The following is a 27,123-nucleotide window of genomic DNA, read 5'->3' as shown; positions in this document are numbered from 1 at the left end:
GGAGTGATCAAGTCTTAAGGGTCGGCAGGTTTGCCCATGGCGTTCACCAGGCCTTCCTTCCCCATGCCTGAAGGAGTTGGGGCAGCGGGAAGGCCGTCGCTTTCCTGAAGCCACAAGCCACACCCGAGCCGCGCCAGCCGCTTCCCTCTCCCGGGCCCCCAGAACCCTCCCGGGAAGAAAGAGCTGCCTATACGTTCCCCGGAGAGCCGAGGACCAAAGCAGCCCGGCCTCAGTTCCCACCCCGGCGCGGCGGCCAGGCAGAGGGCACTTACCATCATTCTCGTAGCTGTGCCGCCTCCGCGACATGCTGCTCGCGGGGGCGCAGGCGAGCTGAGCTGCGAGCGACCTGCAATACCAGAACCGTCGGGCTGCTGGCCGGCCGGTGCGCGGTCAGCGGCGAGGCGCGCGGACTGGCCGGCGCGCAGGCGCACTCGCCCACGACGCCTGCCGGAAGCGCAAGCGGAGAAGCACCGGGTGGGCTCCGAGGCGGAAGGCCGGCGTCTGCAGGCCCACGCGCGGCCGCCTCCTCCCGCCTTCCACCCTGAGGCCTTCCAGATGGCGAGCTAAATAACCCCGGCCCGGACGACCCCGCCTCAGCTTTGCAGCGGCGCCGCCGCGCTTCTCCCGGCGGCCCCTGCGCCGACGGCTTTAGAGACTTCCGGAGCGAGGTGACGTCCCAGGGACTTTCTGCGCACGCGCGCGTCGGGGGCGTGGGCTCGAGGGCGGGGAGCCGCGCCAAGTTGGTGAAGGGAGACCCGGGAAAGGCCTAGGACCGGCGGGTATGTGTTCTCACTCTCGCCGCCCGGCCGGAGCTGCCTCGGGAGACCTGGGCGGGGAGGGAGGGGAAACCGTTCCCCAGCGGTAAGGAAGTTAGGCCCGCCCGGCCGAACCTGCTCATGGTCGTTTTACCGCCCACCTCTTCCAGCTGACGCCGCAGATAACCGATCGATCTGGTTTCAATTGTTCCTCTGTCCGTCTGCACGTGTGCAGTATGTGGACGCCCTCTGCCCTGCTGTCTTTGATGGGCACCCAACTGCCTTGTCCATGGTCTGGCCGAAACTCTTCCTTCAGTCTTACCGGTTTCAGTAAAAGGCCGTTTTTGTCGTTTGCTTAATCCATGAATTTAGGGAGGAGTCATTAGACCCTTCACTTCCTGTTATCCACAAACACCACCCGCTGTACTTTGAGAGCAAGTCCATTAATCAAACTTATTTACTACTATGTTTAAAACTCTTCGCGGACTTAAAAAATATGAATATTTTATGGTTGTGCCTGAGTGTGCAGGAGCTTATGGAGGCCAGAAGAGGGCATCAGATCCCCTATAACTGGAGTTTCAGACACTTGTGAGCTGCCATGTGGGTGCGGGGGTGGGGGAACCAGAATCATAGGTCCTTTGCAAGAGCAGTAAGCGCTCTTAACCACTGAGCCATCTTTCCAGCCCTACTTTTTTCTTTCTAAAGAATATCTTTTATTTGCCCTTTTCATCTGTCCATGCACGTAAACAATCCATCTTGATCATATGCCCGCCAACTCTCCGGGAATTTCCATTGCAAACTCCGAACTATGGCTTCTTGGGTTCTGTCCCCACTACTGTGTGTGAACCACTATGTTCTTCTGATAAGTCCTGCTTGTTCACATTTTAGGAATCAAGACTTACTGTTTCCTTTACCTAATGGTCTCTGCTCTGAAATCTACATGACTGACCATCAGATGCCTACATAGTTATTTCCCTGACTCTTCAATTCTTGCTTTATTTCACTCCACAAGTACTATATTGGATTAATTAACATTTGTCGCCTTCTGTACACAAGACTGTTCAAGATAGTGAAGCTGCATGGTGAACCAAAGGAAGCCTTTGGTCTTTTGGAGCTGAAGTCCTAAACGACCCTTTCAGGATGATGACAGGCACTGTAGTCTGACATAATAGCAGAGGAAGAGTGGTACAAGTTGGGATCAGAGAGGCAGGGACAGATTATCTGAGCAGGCTGAGACTTTGGAAAAGTCCTCCAAGTAGGTAGTTAGGCATCAGTAATTCAGGCAAGAAATGCTGGAGCCTTGCACTGGGGTGATGGTGGCTGACTTTAAAAGGAAGGTAAAGGTTAGGGTCTGGTATGGTGGCACCCTGTTCTGGAAGTAGAGACAAGGGAATCTCAAATTCAAGATTACTAGGGGTTCAAGGCCAGCCTGTACTATGCAGCAAGTCTCAGAAAAATTAATTTGAAAAATAGGGGCTGGCAAGATGGCTCAGCAGATAAGCACCTGCCACATGAGCCTGATGATAGAGTTTGATCCCTGGAGCCTTTGTAAATGTGGAAGCAGGGAACTGACTGCTGAAAGTTGTCCCCTCTCTTCCACATCCATGGCAAGCGTCTAGGCTCAAGTAGACACAGAGTAGATAAAATGTAACTAAAAGGAAAAAAGAAAACAGTTCATTGGTTATAGTGTATCCATTTCAGTGAGATTTGGCCACAGTAGCAATTTTGAAATTTTGGCTCTGAGATTTGAGAACAAAAGAAACAAAGCCATAGTATCACTGGTATTGGTTGATTTGGGAAGTACATAGTGCTTTCCTACTATTATTCACCCAGCATTTTTTACATGGCTTACTTCCCAATTCATGTTTCTTTGAAAATGCTATGGCCTCAGAAAGGCTATACCTACCCCTTTAGGTACAAAGAGCCCTTTCACCTGCCTCCTTACTCTGCTTATTTTTCTTTAAAATATTAAATTTAAAACGACTTTTAAAAAATCAGTTTATTGGCTTATCTTTTCCACTAGATTGTAAACTTTAGAGGGCAGACTTTTTCCTGTTGCATTTACTGCTCTGTTCCCAATGTGTAGAGGGTGCTCCGCCAAGCATAGTTGTCACATAAATACTATTGAGTGAGCAAGTGAATGGGATAGCCTGGGTTATGTGGCCACTGCTAATTTGCATGACTGATTAGCTTCATGTTTGCTTCAACCAGTACCCAAAGAGTTGAGCATTGCATCTTCTCTCTTCTCTCTCAGAAGCTACCTGACTGAAAGGAATCTGCCCCACGGATCAATCCAGATGCCTTCTTCCGCTTCACCAGATGAAGAAGTTGGCCTGGAGACCTGTGTTTTAAAGTTTTCTGATCTGGATTTAAAAGAATCAAATCTTATTAACCCCAGCAACAGTCTCAAAGCAGAGTTAGATGCCAATACAAAGAAGAAGTACTCATTTGCAAAGAAAAAGGTAAAATTGCTGTCAGTGTTTTCATGATCGAGTGTATAAAGTTAGTGAAGTACATACAGGAAGGAGTGGATTACTGAGCTTGCCTTCCATCTCACAGTGTGGTCTAGTCTAGCAGCATGCAGTCTTGGAACTACATGTTATGGTGGAGTATTTGAGGATACTAGGTCCTGGGCAGGCAGGATGGATGTCTTTCCTCACTCGGTTGTAGAAAGACTCCAGGAACTCAGCACCGTAGTGTAAGGAGAACTGACAGGTAGTGGGGCAGCTGGCGTCTAGTGAGGTGTTAATGAGCCCTGCTGCTGCTGCTGCTGCTGCTGCTGCGGGTGGGGAAAAAGTTTGGTCTCACTCGCTAGCTCAGTGCTTTGAAGAAAGGACAGGGCATTGCAGGGTACTACTGCAAGGCTATAAGAATACCGTGACTGGGTGTAAAGAGGTGGTATTGGTGCCCTTCGTCAGCCCCGTGTATTTTGTTGTTGCTGAGACATTGGCTGAAACTCCGTTTTCTTAAAAGCAGGGATCCAGAGGCCCATCGGCAGGGAAATGGCTGGCTAAGGAGCTGAGACCTGGCTTTCTCACCTTCAGCCTGTGGTCCTCTTAAAGGAGCCTCTTTCTGGCTCTATGTCAGTGAAGAATAAATATCTCTGTAATTTCCCAGCTGCCACCGTCAGTCTCAGACAGGTTTCCTTGAAAATGAAATTCAGAGGTTACAGAGGTCCTTCACCCGTATTACTTTGCAAAAATTTCAAACTTAGAGAAAAGTGAGAAGAATTTTATAAATGATGCACACACTGGCCTTGTCCAGAGGTTCTGTTCATACTCACCACTTGTCTCAAGTGCAGAAAGCTCACCTGGTTACACAGAAACTGAGCTGGTTCCAGTGCCCACTCCCTTGGTTGTTGCCACACCTTAGTCCTTCTCTTCGGCTATGTAGCCAAAGCTGACCCTGAACTCATGCCTGTCTTCCTAGAGGTCTGAGTGCTTGGTCTTTTGTTGTTGTTGTTGTTGTTTTTGTTTTGGTTTTTCGGAGACAGGGTTTCTCAGTGTAGCTTTGCGCCTTTCCTGGATCTTGCTCTGTAGACCAGGCTGGCCTTGAACTCACAGAGATCCGCCTGCCTCTGCCTCCCGAGTGCTGGGATTAAAGGCATGCGCCACCACCGCCCGGCTGTGCTTGGTCTTTAAACTAGAACACTACATTTTTCTCTCAAGTTCTGGTTGTTTTGTAGATGGGCCCTCAGTTTGGTTTTGACTCATATTCCTTCCATGAGATTCAGAGTTGGCTTTCTTAGGAAGACTGTCCAGGAAGAAATGCCCGTTCATTTTGCCACATTCTCCCAGGTGCTCCCCAGTGCTGATGCTCCTGTTCCTGACTGTGTTCATTTTAGTAATTGGCAGGAACTGTCTGCTAGGTTTCCTCATTGTAAAGTGTTTCCTCACTGTAAACTTTCCTTTTTCCCATTTAATTCATCAGTGGCTGGGAAGGAATAACAGTGCCATCTCCTTTTCCTCTTGCCTGTCTTGAAGGATCAACTGTAAGAAACACTAAAACGGCTCTAGCTTGTCATTTCAGATGCCCCACCCTGCATACTCCAGGTCCGGGCTTGCACAAGTTGAGGAAGGTCCATCAGTGGTGCGCCTCACCTCTAGCACAGCCCCACCACCCATGTAGAGGTGGATGAGAGGACTGACTATTCCATAGAGTTGCTCTCTGACTTCCAAGTGTGCACCATGGCATGTGCTCCTCCCCCCAATTATAATATAAAGTTTAGAACTTTTGAAAAAGGAAAACATACAGTACATATAAACTAACAAATCAGAGAAAGTAGGAAAAAATTCAGCCTTAGTACGAAGAAAAAATATGCAAATAAAAATAAAGTAGCATTTATCTTGCTTTTTGGGGGGAATGATATTTAAAATATTGACAGTAAAAACTTAAGTACCAATAAGACTTAGGCCGTTCGTCTGCTTTGTAGTTGAGAGCATGCACTCACACAGAGTTTGGTTTCAAACGTGATGCTCTTTGATCCACCCATTTCCCTTCTGAACACCTATCCTAAATGGGTAAGTGATGGAAGGAAGGAGCGTCCGCTCACACCAGTGCTTGTGCTCACACTGCAGATATGGGGCCCGCCGTGGGTTTCAGTTGGTAACTAAGAGAGTTTTGTGTTGAACCTTTTAACAATGGCCGTAAATCATTCATATGAAGACCCTGTGATGCTCAGCTGTAGTCGCCATCCTGCACAGTTTCTGGGAAGGAAGGAGAGGCAGAGAAGTCAGGTCCCAGCAGCGCCACAGTTAGTGCCGGGGACAGCGAGGCCCTGCTGCATTCCTTCCCCTGGCCCAGTGCACCTAAGGTGTCACGAGGGCCACACTGCCTCGGCCGGTCTGGCCAGGGCTTTCACGTAGGGTGTCAGGACCGTTTCTCCAGGGAAAGCTTCATACTGAACTGGAAAACTACCTAATTGCCATGGTAAGTAGTACTCCGTAAGTTATGATTCCCATTTGAAAAGGACCACTGTCTGCTACTTGCAGTGTGCTACTTACTAATGTTTACCTGACGTTCAGATCCTTCAGCATAGTCTCTAAAATGAGTTAAAACATTTGAATATTTTTGAAGTTCTTGATATCTTTGTTAAATAATCAGGAGTGTCCCAGAAAGAGGAATATATGCTCCTTCTGGTAGTATATTTTGCTGTTTTATTTTGCCTATTGCAGAGTCAAGGCATCTTATAGAAGACTTTATATATAGGTAATAATAAGTAATAACTATATAATAGGAACTTTAATAGATAGCCACAAACTATTACTATAGTAACACAATTGTAAACAACTATCTAATATATTAAATGATGTAAGTGTTATAGGGAAAAGTTAGAGAAGTTTAAACAGATTTCAGCTTGTTCTCTGACTTACGATGGTCAGAAAAAGTCCTCGTTCATCAATAGGTAAGATTTGAAGATGTGAAGAATGATAAACCATACGGATAGTGGAGGGAGGAGAATCCAGTGCAAAGGCTGTAGGTAGTACAGAAACCTGCGTGCTATGTTTGAGCCAAAGCCACAAGGCTGAAACGGGATGCGGTAGGAGCAGCGGAAGGAACCAGGCTATCGGGGATTTCCTAGAGAATAGGAAGAGAGCCTCTGGGGAATTTAGAGCGGTGAAGTGATACCTGGTCTAGGTTTCTGTTCATGTTTTTTGTTGGTTTGTCACTGTTTCAAGACAGGGTTTCTCTGTGTAACCCTGACTGTCCTAGAACTTGCTCTGTGGACCAGGCTGGCCTCGAACTCAAAGATCCACATGTCACCATGCCTGGCTTGATCTAGATTTTAAAAGAAGCATTTCAATTGAATGGAAAACAAATGGTGATAAGTATAGACAGAGGGAGGCTAAGAAGCTATTATAATAATCCAGGGAAGAGTGATGGTGGCTTGCATCAGTGGAGTGGTAGCCAAGGGAGAGATGGTTAGATTTTGGGTGTATTTGGAAGTCAAATTGATGGATTGGATGTAGGATGTGGAAGAAAAGACTTGGAAATGTTCTAATAATGTTTTTTATTTATTTTTGGAGGCAGTCTCACATTGTAGCCTTGGCTGGCCTAGAACTTGGGCTGCCCTTGAACCTACAGAGATCTGTTTGCCTCTGCTGGGATTAAAGGTGTGCACTACCCTTTGCTTTTGTTACATATGTGTTGATACCTTTGCTCTGTGTTCCTCCTCATTTGTCTTGTAGAAATTCCTAATGTATTAACTGTGGTGGCCAAGGCTCCGGTAACAAATGGCCTCACACCTGTAGTGGATAGAGCACATTAGGAGTTTGGACTTGGGAGATGGGACATGAGGCATCTTCAGTACCACACAGGGTGCAAGAACCCAGCCTGGTGTTACCTCTGCTGGCCTCAGCACATTTCAGAGAGAGGAGAGAGAGAGAGAGAGAGAGAGAGAGAGAGAGAGAGAGAGAGAGAGCAGAGGAGCACACGTGGGAGGTTTTTATGGACCAGAAGTGGAGCTGTCACGTGTCACTTCCTTTGGAAACAGTGGTACAGCCTTAATTGCAAAGGCTAGTTTCCCAGGGAGAAAGGAAAATGGATTTTGGTGGCTGAACAGTAAGAGGTTGTTACTTTAGAACAGTCTTGCCAGTTTCCTGAGGGGTACTTATCTGCTTTGGGCTGTAATTGCCTTAAGCGTCTGCTTCAAACAGTGGACATCTTTTCAGTTAGATAAGATATTTTGGTGACTTAGGAAAGAAGAGCGCTCCAGACATAAGCCAGGCTGAGCATAAGCCGGGCAGGGAGGGCAGAGGTGTTGAAGTGACATTAAGGAACAGTGAGTAGACTGGTTCATCTGAACTAAGGTTGTAAAAGAAATAGGAAACGATGAGGCTCGAAACAGCAGGGTGGGGCAACATTCAGGAGTCATTGTGTTTCTGTTCTGTGCTATAGACAAGGACATAATTCTAGTATGTGCTGAACATTTATGTAATTCTTTGATTTACATTTTCCAAGTAGAAATTTGGACTGAATAACTTCCTCACATTTGTTTTCAAAGGTAAATAGAAGGGCCAGTATTTCCAACTAAGTGGAAACGTGAAAATAGAAGATGTTCTATCCAGAAAGTAAAGAAATGGCATTTAGTGGGAGTGCCACAGACTAATGTTAGATGAGGCCTCTGCAGCGAACTCTGAGTGTTTAAAAGGGTCTGACAGAGCAGCAGTTCTCAACTTGGGGGTGGCACACCAGATGTCCTGCATAGAGATATTTAGATTGTGATTCCTAACACTAGCAAAATTACACTTGTGAAGTAGCAATGAAATAATTTTATGGTTGGGGTCACCACAGCATGAAGGACTGTGTGCAAGGGTCACAGCATTAGGAAGGTTGAAACTACTGTCTTAGAGGAATCAGAGTAACATCGCACCTCAGGGAACACTGTGGAGGAGGACTGTCTGGAAGGTGGAAGCAGTAAGATGTCCAGGTTTGTCCATGTCCCTGACATGGATGAAGAACATGGATGGAAGACCAGGGTATGAAGCCATACCTTACCACTCCAGTGTCAGTGTATGGGTTGCTTAAAGCAATACAAGCCCATGCTCTTGCTCTTAGAATTCTTCGTAGACTGGCAGGGTGCCAAACTGGAAAAACCCGCCCCCAAAAGTAATATAAGAGATTGAGTGAAACTTGTTACCCGAAACCTAAGGCTGTTAAGTAATGATGTTGTTTGAAATGTGAATTGCAGGCCTTTGCCCTTTTTGTCAAAACCAAACAAGTTCCAGCACCTTCTCTGGAATTTAAAGGAAAATGGTGGAGATGCTGTCAGCAGCTGTTTGCAGACCAGACCAGCATCCACAGACATGTGGCAACACAGCACGCTGAAGAAGTTTGCCAGCAGACCGCTTCTGTTCTGAAGCAGCTAACTGCAGCTCCGAGTGCTTCACAGAGTCTCCCCTCTGCAGACAGGAAGAGCCCGCCGAAAGACTGTCGCCCTCCTAGTCAGGAAGTGTCTGCTTGGCTCCCCGATGTAAGCCGCATTAGCCCTGATGAGCTGAGCAGGTACGTTTTTTATTCTGTGTTTGGTTTGCTTTTAAAATACTTTCCAACCACAACAGTAAACTACAGTTAACCCACAAAAATGGGCAAACTGAGAAAGAGCAACCATGGCAAATACAGGTGACACGGTGAAACCAGCAGAATGCTCAGTCCTTGCTGGTGAGGATAGAGATGGCCCCACCACTCTAGAAAAGGGTTCGGCGGGTTCTTTTAAAATTCAGACATCTTCCCAGTGATCCACTCCTGGGTGTAGAACAAACAGAAATAAAAACATAGGCCCACAAAAGCCTAAACATGAATGTTTGTGGCAGTTTTATTCGTAGTAACAAAATACTGGAAACAACTCATTATTTTGTCTGCTAAATAAAAATAAACTAGTTATATTTTAAAATGATAAGGACTCAAGAAATGGTTCACTGGGGGCAATGCTTACCATGTAAATATGAGGACCTGAGTTTGAATCCCCAGGATCCATGGAAAGCCTGGCATGGTAGTGCTTATGGGCAATCCTAGTACTCCTACAGCAAAATGGGAGGAGGGACAGAATCCCCAAAAGCTCACAGGCCAGCAAGCGTTGGGTACACAGCAGTAAAGAACAATAGACCTGTCTCAAACAAGGTGGAAGGTGAGGACCGATACCCAATATTGTCCTCCGACTTCCACATCACATAGTGGCACCCATGTGCCTGCCTGCATTCACACGTGAACACATTCATACCATAGACACACATCATACACACACAGAGATTAAAGAAATAAAAATACTTTAAGGAGACGAAGTGGAAACAACTGTAAATAGAATAGCAGGAGTGTGAAAGGAAGGATACTGTCTTGTTAGGACATGGGGCACTGCCTCACACTTTTAATCCCAGCACTCGGGAGGCAGAGGCCAAGGCTAGCAGAGCTCTGTGAGTTTAAGGCCAACCTCGCCTACAGAGCGAGTTCCAGGACAGCCAGGGCTAAACAGAAAAACAAACAAACTAAAACCAGAAAGGAACATTGTGCAGTACGAGCCATGGACAGCGAATAGCACAAGGCTGTGCATGAATGGTTTGTCAGATCTTTATGCTGAGAGACCAGAAGCCACACACAAGAGTGCCTGGAGGGTAAACCCAGTCTGCTTTCTGAGAGTTTGAATGGGAACATAATGCTTGAATTTTATTGTAAGTTATACTTAGATTTAAAATGTCTAAATAAATGGAGTAGGTAAGAATCAGACAGACTTGTTTGGTCAAGGTACTGATGAATTCAGAACTATGCATCTGGACAGACAAATCATTCATCAAGATTATTGGGAAGGGCTTGGAGAGACGGCTCAGTGGTTAAGAGAACTGGTTACTTTTCCAGAGGATGCAGGTTTGATTCCCAGCACACAGTGGGTGGCCCACAACTGTCTGTAATTCAAGGGGATCTGATGCCCTCTTCTGGCTTCTGCATGCACATGGTACACATACAGGTAGACAAAACACCATACACAATAGTAAATGCATAAAATGTTTTTAAAAGATTATTGGAGAACACCATACTCCACATACTGAATTTTCAGAATCCATCCACATACTGGATTTTCAGAATCCAAACTTTTCCTTTACTTTGAATTTTTTAAGTCTAGTTTCAAACTATATTACTCTCTTCTCCTAAGGTACTGATGTCTTCTTAGTGATTTAGTGCTACTGTGTGAGCATGCTGACATAGAAAGGTTTGTCTTGTATGGCCAATAAGAACATGACTCAGCCAGATGTGGCAGCGCACGCCTTTAATCCCAGCACTTGGAAGGCAGAGGCAGGTGGATCTCTGAGTTTGAGGCCAGCCAACCTGGGTCTACAAAGCAAGTTCCAAGACATCTAGGGCTGCTACACAGAGAAACCCTGTCTTGAATCCCCTCAAAAAAATAAAAAATACCTATGTCTCATAGGTAAGTGGATTATATGAAAAAAAGGAAGTGAACCTTTTTCATGGTGAGCCAGTCAAACTGGATGCTGCCTTCTGATTGAGGCTAAGCCACAGTGGCTCATTTCCAGCTTGCCTGTAAAGGGGTTAGTAATATCTGTCTCTTGGGTGTGAGTGGTGAGTGAGGACAGTAAAGCAGATTTGCTTTTTGTGATATAAGAAGTCCGGCGCAGATGCTCCTATGTAGAGAAACTACACAAGAGAAGTTCTCCTGTGTTAGAATAGCAAGAACACAGGCAAGAACACAGGCACGAGCTGCTCCATCTTTGTGTTCTCCCATTTCTGCCTGGGTTATTGGGAACTGTGACCTCCTTGTGACTCGGGTGCTCCTGCCCTCTGACTTTCCTTTTGTAGTGGCCAGGGCGACGAGGATGGGGAGGTACTCCTGTATTACTGCTACTGTGACTTGGAGGACCCCCACATGATCTGTGCCTGGCAGACAGCTCTGTGCCAACTCCTGCACCTCACAGGCAAGGTAAGCCCTGCTGCCCACGTGCCCTGCACAGCCTCATCCTGTCTGGACTGCAGGAGCTGTGCTCTTTGTGGAAGTCTTCACTCCAGGTTCTCAGAACAAGGGAAACCCTACCTGGCATTCTAATGAAGTAAACAGCTGCTGATGTGTTATTTTCTAGACCAGGAGTCAGTCACCTATACCTAAAGAATCGAATAGTAAATATCTCAGGCTTTGTTAAAAACCCCAACAAACCTGCTCATTTCCCCCGGAGGTTGAACCATCCCTGGGTGGTACCTAAAGGAGTGCTGTGGCTGTGTCCCGATACAGCTGGATGCTGACACTTGGCTGATGGCTGAGACAGGGAAATGTTCGGAACCCAGAGGCCTCTGCATGTCGGTTTGATTCTGATAGCACCTCTGTTTGTTTCCCGAGAACCAGGTCTTTTACCACCTCAGATACTGACGTTTGCTCCTCCTTCCCTTCTCTGAGCGCGACTGCTCCAGTGCTGCTTCCCCAGAAGCACAGTGTGAAGTGCCCCCCCCCCCCGCGCCGCCTTTGCTCTTGCTCAAAGACTTGCTCATGGTCTGAAAGTAGAACCTGCCTCCTCAGCGTACAGGCCGCATGGGGAGCCAGGAGCTTCTCTCCAGTGCTGCGCTGTGCTCTCAGTGCTGGAGCAAGTGTATGGCAGACTCTGTAAGGATCGGAGACTGGGAGTGAAGGGAAGACTGCATGTCCGTAGCGTAGCCACGAGTGCGTGTGTAAAGATGAGAGGAAGAAGCATATTCCCAGACGGCAACGTTCATCTCTGCATGAGAGGACAACATTCATTTTTGTAAAATGCCGTTTGTGGTTTATTCTCCACATTTATGTCTATTAAATAATTTTCAAATTTTGAATCTAAAGGAAGTGCAGTAGAAACCTTCTGAGGTTCTTCCACACCCTAGTTACTAATAAACTGAGGTCAGTGACATTTTTCACGCCCATGTCATTTGACAAGTACTGGTTCACTCACCCCATTCAGTTCATCACCACACCCTGCCCTGCAGTGCTGTTCACATTGTAGATGGTCTTTAAAAAAACAACAACAACAACCAGTACCAGAGACTGGGGTACCAGCTGAAAGATCAGAGAAGCAGAACAAGCCACAGCCACCACCTCTCACCTCACCAACTCCATGAATTCTCTAACTGAGATCCTCTGAATCTTCACCTGAAAGGGTCTCAGCTGAACTGCCTTAGTTCCTGTTTCCTCACCCCTTATATACCTCTCTCCGCCCTGGCGGCACATCCTGGGATTAAAGGCGTGTGTGTGTGTGTGTGTGTGTGTGTGTGTGTGTGTGTGTGTGTGCGTGCGTGTGCGTGCGTGCGTGCTTCCCAGTACTAGAATTAAAGGTGTATGTCACCACTGCCTGGCTCTGTTTCCAGTGTGGCCTTGAACTCACAGAGATCCAGGCGGATCTCTGCCTCTCTCATGATAGGATTAAGGGTGCGTGCCACCACTGTCTGGTGTCCATGTCTAATCTAGTGGCTGGCTCTGTCCTCTGATCCTCAGGCACGCTTTATTAGTGTACACAGTGTATCCCCACACTGCAGTATCCCTGGACTCCATTTCCTTCTTTTTTCCACTTCAGCCACCCTAGACCAAGCTGCCGCTCTGTCTCGTCCATGCGGTAAGTTCCAGACTGGCCTCCAGTTCCTAGTTGTCACCCACCATTTAGTCTGCTCTCCATGCGGCAGCCAGAAGGATCTGGTTAGAGCAGCTCCAGCAGCACTGGGTGGGCTCGGCCACCTCCACTGCTGCAGGGTGGGGCCCTTGGTCTGGCCACTCTTCACACTCCAGCTGTGCCCTCCAGTTTCTTGGGACCTAGCAAGATTTGTTTGGTTTGCCTTTTCCTTGACAAACCCTCTTCAGGGAGCACTCCCACACCCACCGTTTCCCTAGTCTAAGTTCCCGAAGCTTCCGTTGTCCATTTTAATGACACTTTCTCGGAACCCTTTCTGCCTTCCCACCTGAACTCATTTTCTTAAGTATCCTCCGGGGGCATCCTCGACCCTTTCATAGCTTTCCAGCGCTCTCTGTTTCTGACTTTTTGCATCTTGACCTGTGAGCTTGTGGGGGCAGGGGCTTTACTTTTCAACAATGTATCCTAATTCCTAGCACATAGTTTTAGAAACTGGTATTTGTATTCTGAATATATATCACCATCTCTATTCAGTGAACTTTCTCAACAAGAAAGATGACTGTTCATACAAAATGTACAGAATTATGAAATCAGTCTAATTTTGGTTTCAAGCTAAGTGTGGTGGTACATTTTTGTAATCTCATCACTCAAGAGTCTGAGGCAGGAGGATTGCTGCAATTTCAAGAGCAGGCTAGGCTACATACAGAGATAAAAGGTCTCTTGCTCTAGGAGGCCTTTCCTTTTAGGCCCAGCCTGTGGCACCCTAGCAGTGAGCAATCCCGTCCACCAGGTGGCAGCAGTTTCCTGGATCTCAGATCCAAATTTCTAGACTTCAAAGACTTGGCCAGTTTAATGAGATACTTTAGTGCTGTGCTTTGACAATATTGGTTCTTAGGTAAGGAAAGGAGAACCTGAGTGTTCCTTGCTGTACATCATATGACCTTAAGAAATTTGAGAATGACTTGTGGAAATGGCTTAACAGTTAAGAATGCTTACTGCTCTTGCAGAGAACCTGGGTTCAATTCTCAGCACCCACAGAGCAGCTCACAGCAGTCGATATAAGTGGAGTTTCAGGGGAGCCAGTGCCCTTTTCTGACTTTCACAGGCTCCTGAACACACTTGTACGAATACATACATGCAGGCACACACACATACACATAAAGTGAATGGATTCATTAATAAAATGTGAGGGATACATTCAGACTGGAAAGGACAAATGATGAGATTTGAATCCTACGACAGTTGAGTCACAGATCCACTACTCACCAATTCTTTGACTGCTCTGCAGCCGTGGCTGCCCTTTTCTGGTCTGTGGACTGGAGATGAGACTGTGGAGCTCTGTCTCAGCAGGTGCTCCACAGTGCTAACTGTTGCTTGTCTCAGTTTCTTACTGACAAGGCCTTTCCCCAAAGAGCACCTCTGATAGATACTGCACGTCTCCTGAGGGAGTTTAGAGGTGACTGTCCTAGGCAGTGGATGTGCATGGCGTGCATTTGGTTTCTGAGATGAGAATGAAATGGGAAAGAACTGGCCCGCCTACCCAGAAACAGCCGCATAGAAACATGCACTCACCCTCGCCTCCGCCGGACTGTTCTCAGATGGACTTCCTGACCTTGCTCCCGAGGCTGTCGTGCTTTGTTGTCTCCTGTTGGGTGGGGATAGCAAAACATAACTAGAATTACAGCCTATAGGTTTGGGATGGTGGCTTTCCTTCAGCCTCCATGCAGAGGTGACATGTGCATCCCACTATCAGATAAGTTCCCTCTTTAGAACTGGGGTAAAGTCTCTTCAGTGGACTTTTTTTTTTTTAATTCACTTTTGGCATTGTCGTACCTATGAAAGTAGCATGGAGACATCAAAGTTGAAGCTTCTTGGGCTACCTGTGAGGAAGTGGTGGAGCTCATCTTCTTCCCTAGCCTCTGGAAGCTCTGTCTACAGCCTGGGTTTAGACTCATCTCAGAACCCCCTTTGTTACTGGGCAGTTGGAGCTCTGGACCAAACAGGCTTTCCAGAGGTCTCAGTCCCTTGTTCTTGTTTGGCACATATGGACTGAATTCCTCAGCTGACCAGTGGGTCCCGCTGCTTCAGAGGGACACACGTGCTGTCTTGTAAGAGCCTCTGCTCTTCCTGTCATGCTCCTTGACATGAAAGGGACCTTTAGTCTGTCCTGGGAAGACAGCCAAGCTAAGACAGCACTCTTCTCACCATCCCATGTCTCAGATCCGGATCGCTACCGAAGGAATCAACGGAACCGTTGGAGGAAGTAAAGTGGCCACCAGACTCTACGTGGAAGCCATGCTTTCTTGCCCGTTATTTAAGGATTACCTGTGTGAGGACGATTTTAAGGTAAGAGAAGCAGGAAATGAACTAAAGCTCGAGCAGTCTGCTGGTGTGGGTCATTGAAGAGTGTGCACAGAGCCAGACAACCCCCTCCCCTTGAGTTCCAAGCCGGTGCGATGAAAGGCGTGCTTATCACTGCTGCCACTAAGTGACCATGGCACCTTGCAGAATCAGTCAGTACCCTTCCTGGTCCCAGTCTCCCTTCCTGTAAGGATGCTGCACTTAGACAAGCTGGCATCTGAAACCTGCGTGTTTTGACTGGAGAGACTGTTTGGCAGATCTCCGTGGTGGACTATGGTTTCAGTAACCCCAAGTTAAAGCTGACACCACCTGAGAGGAAAGCTGTGGCTCTGTCAACAGAAGTGCTGTGTCTCAGTCCTTCAGGCTTCAGCACAGTGAGTGGTGAGCTGGCGGGACACCCCGATAATTCCCAAGCTGCCATTGCTCCCCAACCAGAGCTGGCGTGCGATCACATCAGTGGCTCAGTGGTGCTGACTTACATGTTCAGAGCCCTACAAACATAATGTTCTTGCATGTGGAAGTGGCACAGTGAACATTTATTAACATGTCAAATTATCTGGAACATTCTGGATCATGGCTTTATCTCCATTGACACTTCCTTTTTACCCCTAATTTGAGGTTTAAAATTTCAGCTATCACACCATAAAACAGACCATAATTTGTATATTTGGCACTTGTCTTCAGCTGGCAGTGGGACAATAAACTCTGTCTTGTTTCTCCTTGGCCAGAGCAGCAGAGGAGGTGCTCACTGCTTCCCGGACTTGCGAGTCGGCGTGTTTGAAGAGATCGTGCCTATGGGGGTCAGCCCCAGTCAGATCTCCTACAAGAACCCTGGTATGCTCCTGTCGTAGAGTCATGCTCTTGTCATAGAGATAAAGCATAATAGGCAAGCAAGAAAGGGAGACATTGATCAGCAGACACCAGTGGATCTTCTCTCTGAAATAGCCACAGGGCAGCTAACCGTCTATCCAGGATTTGAACTGGCTTCTGTGGTGCTTATGGTAACTAAAGGCTCACCTTTAGACCCATAGCACATTTTTCTCAGTAATGGTTTGGCAAGAAGTTGTTTCCTCTTTCCAGAGAGAGCAATTTGAAAGTGATGTGGTTATTACTTGCAAATAGTTCATCAGCAGAAAGAGCATGTGGGCTTTTGTCACGGTAAGCAAATAGCTTTCAAAACCAAAGCAGTGTTCTAGAACATTCAATCCCTGCTTCCCTGTGCTTACTATAGATGACTGAAAGACATTTGTTTGGTGGGGATTTTTGGTTTTGTTTTACTTTTTACCATGAAAGTTTTCAAACACTAACTAGAGTAGAGAAAATAATAGAATGAACTTCCATATGCTTACCATGCAGCCTCAGCAGCTACTCATTCATGGCAAACTGTCCTCTCACCCCATTCCTTTCTCCCATCCTAGATCACTTTAAAGAGAGCCTCTGTGTCATGTTATTTCACTCATAAATATTTCAGTAGATACCTCTAAAAGAAAGGTTAACAGTTAGCTTTTACTATTAACCATGTCTAAAACATTTTAGCAGTAATTACTTCATAAATATCTTGTCAGTGAATTCCCAGTTGTGTCATGACTTCTGAAGTTTCTATTAGGATTAAATACGAGGAGCTGAGACGGCTCACTGGGTAAAGCACTGGCCACTCGGGTGTGTCACAGTGTGCACACCTGTAACCCCAGAGCTCCTGCTGTGAGATGGGGAGCAGGAACAGGAGACCCTCAGAGAGTCACAGGCAGCTGACACACAGCAGTCCCTTGCAGACGAGATGGAAGGTAAACACTCATGCCTGAGCTTGTCCTCTGACCTCCACACAAATAAAACAGATTTAAGTAAGCTCTCTTCAGCGAGTCTTTAAGCTTGTGCATTCAGATTGGCTTTCAAGGATCTCAGTCCTTTGGCTTGTGGAGGTTCTCAGAGTCTGGATAGTGTTAACTGCGTCCCATGGGGTAGTCCTCAGCTGACTGTATCTCCTGGAGACACACGTACTTGTATATATTTGTGTGAGTATGTGTGTATGGGCTTGTGAGCTGCAGCGAGCATGTGGAAGTCAGAGGATAACTCGTGAGGCTTGGTTCTCTCCTTCCATCATAGGGTTCTGGGGATAAAACTCAGATCATGAGGCGTGAAGGCAGTTCCTTTACCTACTGAGCCATCTTGCTTGCCCTGCAGGTTAGTTTTGAAGGCACCCAACCATTTGTCTGTAGAGTTCCCCAGTCTTGGAATAGTCCTAATTACATCCCAATAGGGTGGTCCTCTGTTCACCTATCTCCCCTAGATTGCTCTTTAGATTGAGAATTATGCTGTCGAGTAGAAATACGGGAGCCACATAACATTGTTTTTCAATTTCTAGTGTAAATAGAAATAGGTGAAATGAGCTTGCATAACATGGTTAACATGTCCAAAACATATCAGTATGTACTGAATATAAAACTATTAATGAGATTTACTTTTTTCATACTAAGTCCTTGAAATGCAGTATGTCACACTTACTGTCACCTTCCTCAGAGTACACTCAGGGAGTTGTCATCCACAGGTGACCAGCAGCATCTGTGCTAGACAGCTCTGGGCCCGAGCCTTGATCAGTTCAGGTTCAGTCCCTTCTCTGCCTCCACTTGTGTGACTGCTCCAGGATAGCATTGCCTTCCCTCAAAGAACAGAGGGCCACCCCCTCAAAGATAGTAAGTTTTCATGGGTCAATATCAAAGAGAAGGCCAAGGGTAAAGGGGGGAGGGGGTGAGACAAAGGCATCTTGGAAATAGGCTCCTGCATGAAGAGAGAGGACCGAGGTAGGGGTGTCTGCCTGGTGTCCCGTCCTAGCAGGAGGTAGTATGACAGCATCTCTCCTTGGTGTGGCAGGACGCTGCTTGGGAGCTGAAGGGAGGCTGGCCTGGGCTTCCTTCTGCTGAGGGAGGTGATTAAAGGGACCTCTTGTCTATTTGGGCCCTCTCTGCCAGAAGAGCAGCAGCAGTAACAGCAGCAGCAGGGAACACATTGGGCTCCCTGAAGTTCCCTGCTGCAGGGAGAAGACAAAGAGAGCTCCCATGCTCCTCCTCATAGTTTTGAAGCTCACTTTTGACATCACCATTTTGGGACCCATGTGATGATGTGACATGGCCTGAATAGCACAGGCCTGGATAGAGAGCTGGGAGCCTAGACTGCTCAGGGGCCCTTTGCTCTCCAGGTTTGGGGAACTAGTGATGGTTATTGGGGTTCGTGCTGAATACAGCGAGGCTCCTGTGGTGCCATAGAGCTCTGTCATGAGTGGTGGATAACTATGTCACAACCCACCCCCCCCCCAAGTGTAATTATCCCACAATGCAAGGTTCACTCTGAGTTCTTCACAGTGAGTGAGATGTCTGGGGATGTTTCTGTTCTGGGAGTCTAAGGCGAAGGCTCCACAGACTAGAGTCCGTTCTCTCAGCCCTCTCCTGTCGTAGAGCTTTTCTTTCCCTCTCCCGTCCTCTTTTTCATGTGTGTTGTCACCCCCCTTCTCTTCTGCATGCGCACATTTAGATATATTCTCCTTACCCTTGTATCAAACACACACGTGCTCTGACTTTCCCATAACACCGTGCTCTCAACTACCTTGGCCTAAGCCAAGGTCTTAGACTTGAATTTAGGGTCAACTTTGTTACCTGACAATTTGAAGGCTGTAGTGAATCCTGAGCATGTTGACATTGACATTGACAGCAGGACCCTCTCCATTTCCTTACTCACTAGTGACCACCCAGCACACAGTGTGCTGGCACTCCACATAAATCCCTAAGCATCTAGTTTAAGAATAATCCCTTATTTCTCAACTGTCGGAGCTCTGTAGTCTCAGGTTAGAGCAAGGAGATGGAGATGCCTGGGATGCTGAGATGTTTTATCCTGATCATCAGATACTGTCATTCTTTGAATTGTAATTAGTGAAAAGAGGTTTAGATGGAAAGAAGCAAAGTCCACACTTAGGTTGGGACAGTTGTGATTAGATTTTCCTGTTGTTTTAATGTAATTGTTTGGCTTGGTTTTAGGAATCCATTTATCCCCTGGTGAATTTCATAAAGAAATAGAAAAGCTTTTATCGCAGGCAAATCAGGACCGAGGTGACACTATCCTACTGGACTGCAGAAACTTCTATGAAAGCAAAATAGTAAGTAAAGCAGAACTGAGCGCCGTGCAGGGTGTGTGTGCAGCACAGCACACGTCTCGTGTGGAACCTTGAGTCTCCTTCCTGTGCTGGCAGCATCGGGGAAAACTGAACTCTAAGTCTGTTGAGAAAGTCTAAGGAAATACGAGTTCATAAAATGATTCTGTTTCCCATGAACCTCCTCCTGGCGTGTGCCAGTGACCTTGTGAAAGCTGCCACTGTAACCTTGACCGTTCCCCTGGGGGATCTGTAGGAAGGGAACCCACAAGCCTAGCCCCGTGTCTAGTTCCAGATCTTGAAGTTAAAGGGTGAGAGTGTGGGATGCAAACCTTGGGTAGCAGATGCTTGTTACCCAGGTGGGGTTGTTACGCGGAAAGAACCGGGTTCCCAGCAGGTACGTTTTCTAATCATTTCCTTCTGTCCCTATGTTGTAGGGACGATTCCAGGGCTGCTTAGCACCAGACATCAGGAAATTCAGTTACTTCCCTAGCTACGTTGACAAAAACCTTGACATTTTCAGGCAGAAGAGGGTGCTGATGTACTGCACTGGGGGCATCCGCTGCGAGCGGGGTTCTGCATACCTCAGAGCCAAGGTGAGCCACTGCAGGCCCAGCACACAGGGGTGAAGACAGCTCCACCCCCACCAACCTCCCCCACCCTCCCCCCTGCTCACCCGAGCCAGCTGCAGGGTCTTCTTTCCCTGGCACAGCCCCAGCATGGGGTTTGTAAGTGTAGACGCTGAGCTGCTTAAGCCTGCCGCACTTAGCCGTCGTGAAGACTCGTCAAGTACAAAGGAGCAAGCTTAGCTGAGTGGCTCCCTGTCCTAATCCCTGTGCCCGATCCCAAGAAGAGCACGTTCAGGAACATTGCATGTCCCGACAGATGCCTTCCTATATTTAGGGGCTAGCAAAAATAGTTAGGCTTCCCAGGGTCTTAGAGGGTGAAGGGCCTGACTGCTGTCGCCACCCATCCCCCAGGAGGCCAGGTCTAGCCAGGTGGTTCCTTGGCCCTTTGGTCAGCATTTTCCACCCCTCAGGAGGCCACTGGGAGCCCCTGGCTGATGGGCACAGGTGGTGGATGCTGTGCCTGGGCATTCACCACCATGGAGCTGCTTCTAAAGTCTGTTTCTTTCACCATCGTAATGTTTTTTCTCTATCCAGGGAGTGTGTAAGGAAGTGTTTCAGCTCAAGGGTGGCATCCACAAGTACCTGGAAGAGTTTCCTGAGGGTTTTTACAAAGGGAAGCTGTTTGTCTTTGATGAGCGGTTTGCCCTGGCCTACAACAGTTCTGTGGTATCAGGTAGGTCAGCTCAGGTCCAGGTCCAGAGTCCACATTCTGTCAGGTCAGAATCATTCACCATTCTGGACCACTGCCCAGGAAAGGCATTCCAGGACTGCCACCCTGGAATGACATGGGGAAGGGAAGGTCACTGGGCCACCGTTCTGTTCCCCAGCAGCTGGAGATGCAGGAATGAAACGGGCATCGATGGTCCTGGCCATGCCGTATACTAGGTAGGCAAGTGCTTTAAAATGCAGACAGTGGTGGGATTCCCGTACTGCCACATCCACTGCTGGTGCTGTAGGTGACTAGCTCGTGTATTTAATGTTACAAATAACATGGCTCTTGCTGGGTCGCACGTTTTGAAGATACTTTGCTCTTTTGTATTTCTATACAGTTGGTTTCCCTTGTCATGCTGTGCATTTGATTTTATTCATTTAAAATGATTCTTTGTAGACAGGGTCCACAGTCATTGCCAGGCTACCAGATAATCCACAGCAGCAGAGTAGAATCAGGTGGTCTTGAACACGAGTGCACACTGGAGGGCTCGTGTGCACTCCTACCAGGAAGCACGGCGGCCACCTGCACTCCCGTGCCCCAGGACTGCTGCTCTTCTCTGGGAAGCCAGGAGGGGGAAGGGGCACCTGCTGACACGGCCAGATGAGCCCCCCAGAGCGCCCCGTGTCCCAGAGTGCACGTGGGAGGTGGGAAGGGACGAGCAGGAGCAGGGCCGTGAGGGTGGCCGCTGCAGCAGGTCATTAGTTTGCCTGCAGGGCTGGGCCAGGCAGTCAGGAAAGGGCCGGGCAGGCCTCCAGGTCGGTTGCCATGGATACTGCAGTTCAGTGGGCTCTGAATCAGTCATAGTTTCTAGAACACTGTGAATACAGACCCGTTAGAGAGTAAGATTTGGGTTAGTCTACTCACATCCTTTCTGTCTTGTGAAAATTACATTTATGTATCTACGCATGTGCTCGTGTACGTTCCACCACGCATGTGTGGAGGTCAGAGGAAAACTACGGGAGTCGGCTCCCTCCCACCATGTCGATCCTGGGGGTCGAACTCAGGCCGTCATTCTTAGTATGCCTTTACCAAAGCACTGAGGAGCCATCCTGCCTGCCTACAGTACTGATCTTTTCACTCATTATGATGGCCTGATATTTGTCTCATTTAAAACCTCGAATGACAAGTAGAAAACAAATTAGGAGCCGGGCGGTAGTGGCACACACCTTTAATCCCAGCACTTAGGAGGCAGAAGCAGGCGGATCTCAGTAAGTTCAAGGCCAGCCTGGGCTACAAAGTGAGTTCCAGGACAGCTGGGGCTACGCAGAGAAATCCTGTCTCGAAGAACCAAAAAAAAAAAAAAAAAAGAAAGAAAGAAAAGAAAACAAATTAGTGATTTTATAGAGGAAATACCTACAGGACTTGAGTGTCTGCATGTGACTGTGAGTGTGAGAAAGGCCAAAGAGAGCATAGCCAAGCAAGGGCAACTGTGGTATTTTCAAAGGTGCCTCAAGTTGGCCAGGAAATACAGGCTGAGAAGGAAGTAATGAGCAGTTCAGGAGTTGGGTGGTCAGATGTCCAGGCAATGGCCTTTGGTAGTGGCCTGGGGTGGACAGTTGTGCATTTACAAGTTGGATGTGATGTGGGGTCATCTGTATTCAGGTATGTAATCCCCCTGGAAAGGGAGCTTATCTCAGGGTAATAAGCTGGTTTCAGAAGTGCTCAGGAGAAAGAGATGAACCTGTTTTCTGGATGGAAAAAATAATAATGTATGGGTGAAGGTGAGTCAAAACATGGTTTCCAGAAGCCTCACCACACTGACCCCCAACAGAGGCCTTTCTCTTTCTTAGAAGATAGGAATACTATTTTTTTGATCTGTTTGTTCCTATTTCAGAGACAGGGTCTTACTGTGCATGTAGCCCAGGCCGGCCTTGAATTTGTAATCTTCCTGTCTCAGCCTTCCAAGTGTTGGGGTTATAGTTGGTGCCACCCTGCCTGACTTGGAAACATTCCCTTGGACCACAAGAGTATACTAGATTCTAGTGAACTCAGGGTTATATTTATTGTATTTGGGCAGTGGATAAGTATTCTCTCTCTCTCTCTCTCTCTCTCTCTCTCTCTCTCTCTCTGTGGGTTTTTGTGTGTGTGAGAGGTGGGGGGCGTTGGGGAGGAGGCAGGGGAGAGGGAGAGAGAATAATAAAACTTTTTCTTCCCTAGAATGTTCATACTGTGGAGCCCCGTGGGACCAATATAAACTCTGTTCTACTCCCCAATGCCGCCAGCTCGTTTTGACCTGTTCTGCTTGTCAAGGACAAGGATTCACAGCCTGTTGTGTTACGTGTCAAGACAAAGGGGGCAGGCAAGCTTCAGGCCCCACCCAGGACAGTTTTAAAGAAGAATGTGAGTGTACAGCCCGGAGGCCACGCATCCCACAGGAGCAGCGTGCGTGAGTCCCTGTGAACCTGGAGCCAGGGCCTGATGCTGGTGAGGCTGAGTGGCATCTTCAGCGTTCCATAAGCTTCACAATACAGGCTTAAGTGGCCCTGTGTGGATTGTCAAGGGGACTTCCATGTTGGTCACTGCCACCATAGCAGATGGCCACAGGCAGAGGGGACAGGGAGTCCAGTGTTGGCTACCTGGTCTACCCGTTTTGATTCAGAAGATGCCAGAGCCTGGAAGGAGGTGAACATTGTGGATCCCAAGGACGCTGAGGGGAGGAGCCTTGAGCTTGGCGGCTGCGCCATGTCTCCTCTGCCGTGCGGCTGGGTAGTGGGCGTTGCTCTTGCCGGCAAACCTTTTTACCCCGGGCATGGACTCTTAAACCAGGTCAGCTGCCACCTTCCCCTGCCTCAGCCTCTTCCCCAGCTGCCCGAAGAGATCTGTAATCTGTGGTATTGACCACTTTCTGCTTTGAAGACTTGACTGAATCCGGCCATTCCTTTACATGAGATCATGGCACTACTGAGTAGCTGGCCGGAGACCATGTAGCCTTCAGAGTCTAAAGGATTCACACTGTCCTTTCACAGAAAATGCCAGCCCCAGGCCAGACCCACAGCTCATCTGAGAGAGGTGGCCTCAAAGTGGCCTACATTTTTATTGATTTGGTTTCTTTGAAAGATGTCCACCTAACAGCCCTGCATTACCCAGCATCCCCTCTCTTTCCTTCTAAGTGTTCCCTCTAGGGATCCAGATGAGCAGCAGGCTTTAGGACACCTGGGACACAAGACACTTTCTTAGTGAGGTCATCCAGCATAGCCGCTCTCTAGCCTTCTGACCTGTGGCACATGTCCCTATCCCACGAGTCTTAAGAAGCACACACAGCCACACGTAGACCAATGGCTTTAATATTTTGTTGCAGTTTCCAGTGATGCAGAATGCAGCTGCAGTTGTGTTTCAAGGAGAAGCTGAGTGGGGCTGGCCGTCCCTGCAGCTTGGTGCCACTCCTGGGCCCATGTGCAGCCTCACTAGGCACTGTCAGAGTGGTGAGGCCCCGGCGCCACCTCTAGTTACCCTGTGCTGTCCACAGCGTTGCAGTCCAGTGTGCAGGACTTTCCCTTGTGAGAAGCCCCCTGGCGTGTGCTCAACAGCTGTTGAGCCTTGTCATGGTTATAATATCGGCTGAATTCCTAAGGAAATAATCCCCCAAAGCAACAACAAAACACTAGCTTAACTGGCACTGTGGTCTATTAGAAGGCACAAGAACAACGTTTTAACATTTTTACTGACTCCCGTGGTGTTAAAAAAGGGACCCAGTAGGAACGCCCAACTTAGGTTTCAGAGTAATCACTTGTGTCGTTTGGCCAGAATTTCCTAATTCCATGCCGTTTGGACATTGTGCACTGCTGTCCTTCAAAGGCTTCATTTGTAGGCAAGAGTTCTGTGTGATTTGATGTGTCTCATAAGTGACCAGGCAGGCACTTGGTGTCTGTAAGCAGGGCCATGCTAAATACCACAGCCACAGTGGACTGGAAATTTACCCAGTGGTGTTGGCCTCACATAGGCCATTTGCCCACTGAGGTAACAGAAGAGGTTTTCATCCATCATGAAGTTGGCATTCAATAAAGAAAAAATGATTTCTGTCTGCAGTGAGTACATCCCAGGTGTTCACACAGAGCACTCAGGAATATGTCTGTTGCCTGGGGTGGTAGATTTTAAAACTTGAAATTTCACCGTTGCCTTTTTCTTCCCCCTTCTCTTACCTGGCAGAAGGAATCCTGTGTCTTTCTGACTCTTAGAAGATTCTGCAGCTTGTTTTTCATTCTTGGGGGGAGGGAGTTTGATTCTGGAATCAGTTTGGCAGCTTTAATCTGAGGCTAAAGTTTCAGGTGGGGTGGAAAAGTCATGATTAGCTGTTCTTCTGACTGAGCTGCTGTGATCAAACCTGTAATAAAGCGTTTTACAGCACTTCCAAACTAGTTGGCGAGAGTGCTCTGTGTTGACGCGTTCCATGTTGTAAATGTACCTAAATACCAAAGCATGGCCACCGAGGGACTCCTGGGCTGGTACCGCCACTGTCATGCATCTGCAGCAAGATCTGCCGGTTTGAGGGCTTCTTCATTTAAATAATAACCAGACTGAACTTCTGTGACTAAAGAAAACTTCACATTGACCATATTTTATAAAAGGTTCAACTACAGTCACTAGTTAACCTAAACCTTAGTGCACAAAGAACTGAACCACAAGAGTTCCACGCCAGCATTTGCCTCCTGGTCTCCACTGGGGAACACAGATCATCCACAGCACACGTCCAGTTCACAGGCGTGGGCTTCCTCTGCACACTAGACACCACTACGGCACTTGGGAATGATGGGTCCCGTCAGGTCTGCCAGCCTCCTCTTCCTCACTGCAAAGGAATGGGGAGGAGATGTGAGCAGCCGTCCTGCCGGTCCTGGCACACTGGCCCAAAGGTCAGTCTGCTTGTTAGAGACAGTTACAACCCTGGTTACTAATGGGATTCTGTGGTAGGGTGGACATCTAAATGGCTGACCACACAGTTCCCCCCACCCCCACACACACTGTTTGCCTTTGCCTACAGGGGCTCCACAGTTGAAGACTGGATCTGAGCAAAGTTAACTTTAGCCAGTCTTAAGACTGGGGTCTTAGCCTGCTGAAATGTTTCTCCCTTTGCTCCTCCTGAGAGTGCCTGGCCTGCCTCCTGCCTATGTCAATAACTGAAAAATACCCCAAATTTTCCTGCCCCTCATGTTTTAACAGTGACATTCCCCCCAGGAGCAAGACAATTCATGCTCAAATGCTATTCACAAGACAGTTAAATGTATGAGAGGAAGGTATGAGCCAGGAGGTTACAAACAGAAGAGCCAAGCTTAGAGAATGGCTAGGGCTGACAGGGTAATGGGAGGGAACATGGTATTGGCGGATGAAGACTAAGAAGCAAGCTAGATTCACTACAAGAAAACACAAGGTCAGGGAAGGCTGTAGGGTGGGGAGATTGCAATCAAGAGGTCTGCTGAGGTGGCAGAGGCAGGTGACCATTGCTGCCTGTTCATCGCTCTAAGATGGCTTCCAGTTCCTAAGCTGAGGTGGACTGGCAGCCACCAGATCAGAGCCCATGAGCTCCAACACCCTGTCAGCTTGCATATGACTCAGATGAAGCAGGTGATTGTAAAGGTGTGGCCAAGAGCTAGAAGCAGGTCTCAGGCTCACAGGCACCCAGTGTGAGTCTCAACCTCCTCCCTAACCTCAGGTCAGAAGAAGGAAAGCAAACCAGGATGGGTAGGCAATCTGGAAGGAAGACACTGTCTAGTCCAATTCCTGGAGGTGACTAAGAGTGTCACACAGTTTGAGAATCTGCACAGGAACAAAAACCAAAACCTAGCTGGGCGGCGGTGGTGCATGCCTTTAATCCCAGCACTGGGGAGGCAGAGGCAGGCAGATCTCTGTGAGTTCGAGGCCAGCCTGGTCTACCAAGTGAGTCCCAAGAAAGGCGCAAAGCTACACAGAGAAACCCTGTCTCGAAAACAAACAAACAAAAACAAAAAACAAAAAACAAAAACAAAACAAAAGAACAGAAGAGGCTTGTCCAGATGTGCAGCTTCTACAAATGAGCCTATCACTCCCAACCCCACGTTAGCTGTGCAAGCATGCCTGTGAGCTATCCGTGTGCCTCTCCATACCTACAGTCCGAGTCACCCACTGACATGCAGAACTAGGATTTGAACAGAAGCCCCTCTAAAGGTCTGGACATGCATGCTGGCATTTCCATTTCACAGATAAGGAAATGGAACAAGGATAAGATGTTTGCTTAAAGCCAGAAAGCTAGTGAAAAACTGGATATGGTAGCACACCCCTGTAATCACAGCACTTGGGAAGTGGATATAAGAGCATGAAGAGTTCAAGGCTAGTCTCTGAGACATAGCAAGTTCAAGACCAGTCTTAGCTACATGAAACTGCCTCAAACGAACAAAAAATAACAAAGCTAGACCCAGATGGAGCCAAAACTTGTTACTCATCTTGAGCCTCAGCCTCCTGCCTCTCAGTGATT

At 47.8% G+C, this 27,123-nt stretch overlaps 3 protein-coding genes across 8 annotated transcripts in view; 1 reads left to right on the top strand and 2 right to left on the bottom strand.

The window, feature by feature from the left end:
- Window positions 1–644, bottom strand: part of Ncbp1 (nuclear cap binding protein subunit 1) — a 41,007-nt gene extending 40,363 nt beyond the window's left edge. Inside the window, exon 1 of one of the 2 annotated variants that reach the window (XM_028882791.1) lies at window positions 273–644. In XM_028882791.1, coding sequence (XP_028738624.1) covers window positions 273–306 — 34 coding nt within the window. In that variant the 5' untranslated portion in view covers window positions 307–644. The remainder of the gene's footprint in view (window positions 1–272) is intronic. The other variant, XM_028882792.2, reaches the window with a different exon arrangement.
- Window positions 586–25,033, top strand: Tstd2 (thiosulfate sulfurtransferase like domain containing 2). 3 transcript variants are annotated; one of them, XM_028882796.2, is made up of 10 exons: window positions 586–668; window positions 3,010–3,217; window positions 8,446–8,759; window positions 11,061–11,181; window positions 15,062–15,187; window positions 15,931–16,036; window positions 19,228–19,346; window positions 19,778–19,936; window positions 20,504–20,642; window positions 22,839–25,033. In XM_028882796.2, the coding sequence occupies exons 2-10, from the start codon at window positions 3,053–3,055 to the stop codon at window positions 23,069–23,071; spliced, it is 1,482 nt and encodes a 493-aa protein (XP_028738629.1). In that variant the 5' UTR covers window positions 586–668; window positions 3,010–3,052; the 3' UTR covers window positions 23,072–25,033. The 3 variants fall into 3 exon arrangements, with proteins under 3 accessions (XP_028738629.1, XP_028738627.1, XP_028738628.1); XM_028882794.2 differs by lacking the exon at window positions 586–668 and adding an exon at window positions 685–779; XM_028882795.2 differs by lacking the exon at window positions 586–668 and adding an exon at window positions 686–779 and having other exon boundaries at window positions 3,013–3,217.
- Window positions 23,948–27,123, bottom strand: part of Tmod1 (tropomodulin 1) — a 75,768-nt gene continuing 72,592 nt past the window's right edge. For all 3 annotated transcript variants that reach the window (XM_028882797.2, XM_037202589.1, XM_028882798.2), the window contains one exon: window positions 23,948–25,464. In XM_028882797.2, coding sequence (XP_028738630.1) covers window positions 25,400–25,464 — 65 coding nt within the window. In that variant the 3' untranslated portion in view covers window positions 23,948–25,399. The remainder of the gene's footprint in view (window positions 25,465–27,123) is intronic.

The sequence above is a fragment of the Peromyscus leucopus genome, chromosome 2, assembly GCF_004664715.2.
Source record: "Peromyscus leucopus breed LL Stock chromosome 2, UCI_PerLeu_2.1, whole genome shotgun sequence".
In the NCBI taxonomy this organism is placed as follows: Eukaryota; Metazoa; Chordata; class Mammalia; order Rodentia; family Cricetidae; genus Peromyscus; species Peromyscus leucopus.
Note: the sequence above shows the minus strand (reverse complement) of the source record. Positions and strands in the feature narration are given on the sequence as shown.

Bases quoted from the DNA above. Each gene is read 5' to 3' on its own strand.
- Tstd2 (XM_028882796.2), top strand. From the start codon at position 3,053: ATGCCTTCTTCCGCTTCACCAGATGAAGAAGTTGGCCTGGAGACCTGT. The intron at 19,347-19,777 runs GTAAGTAAAGCA...CCTATGTTGTAG, and splicing joins ACTTCTATGAAAGCAAAATA to GGACGATTCCAGGGCTGCTT. The intron at 20,643-22,838 runs GTAGGTCAGCTC...TTTCTTCCCTAG, and splicing joins CAACAGTTCTGTGGTATCAG to AATGTTCATACTGTGGAGCC.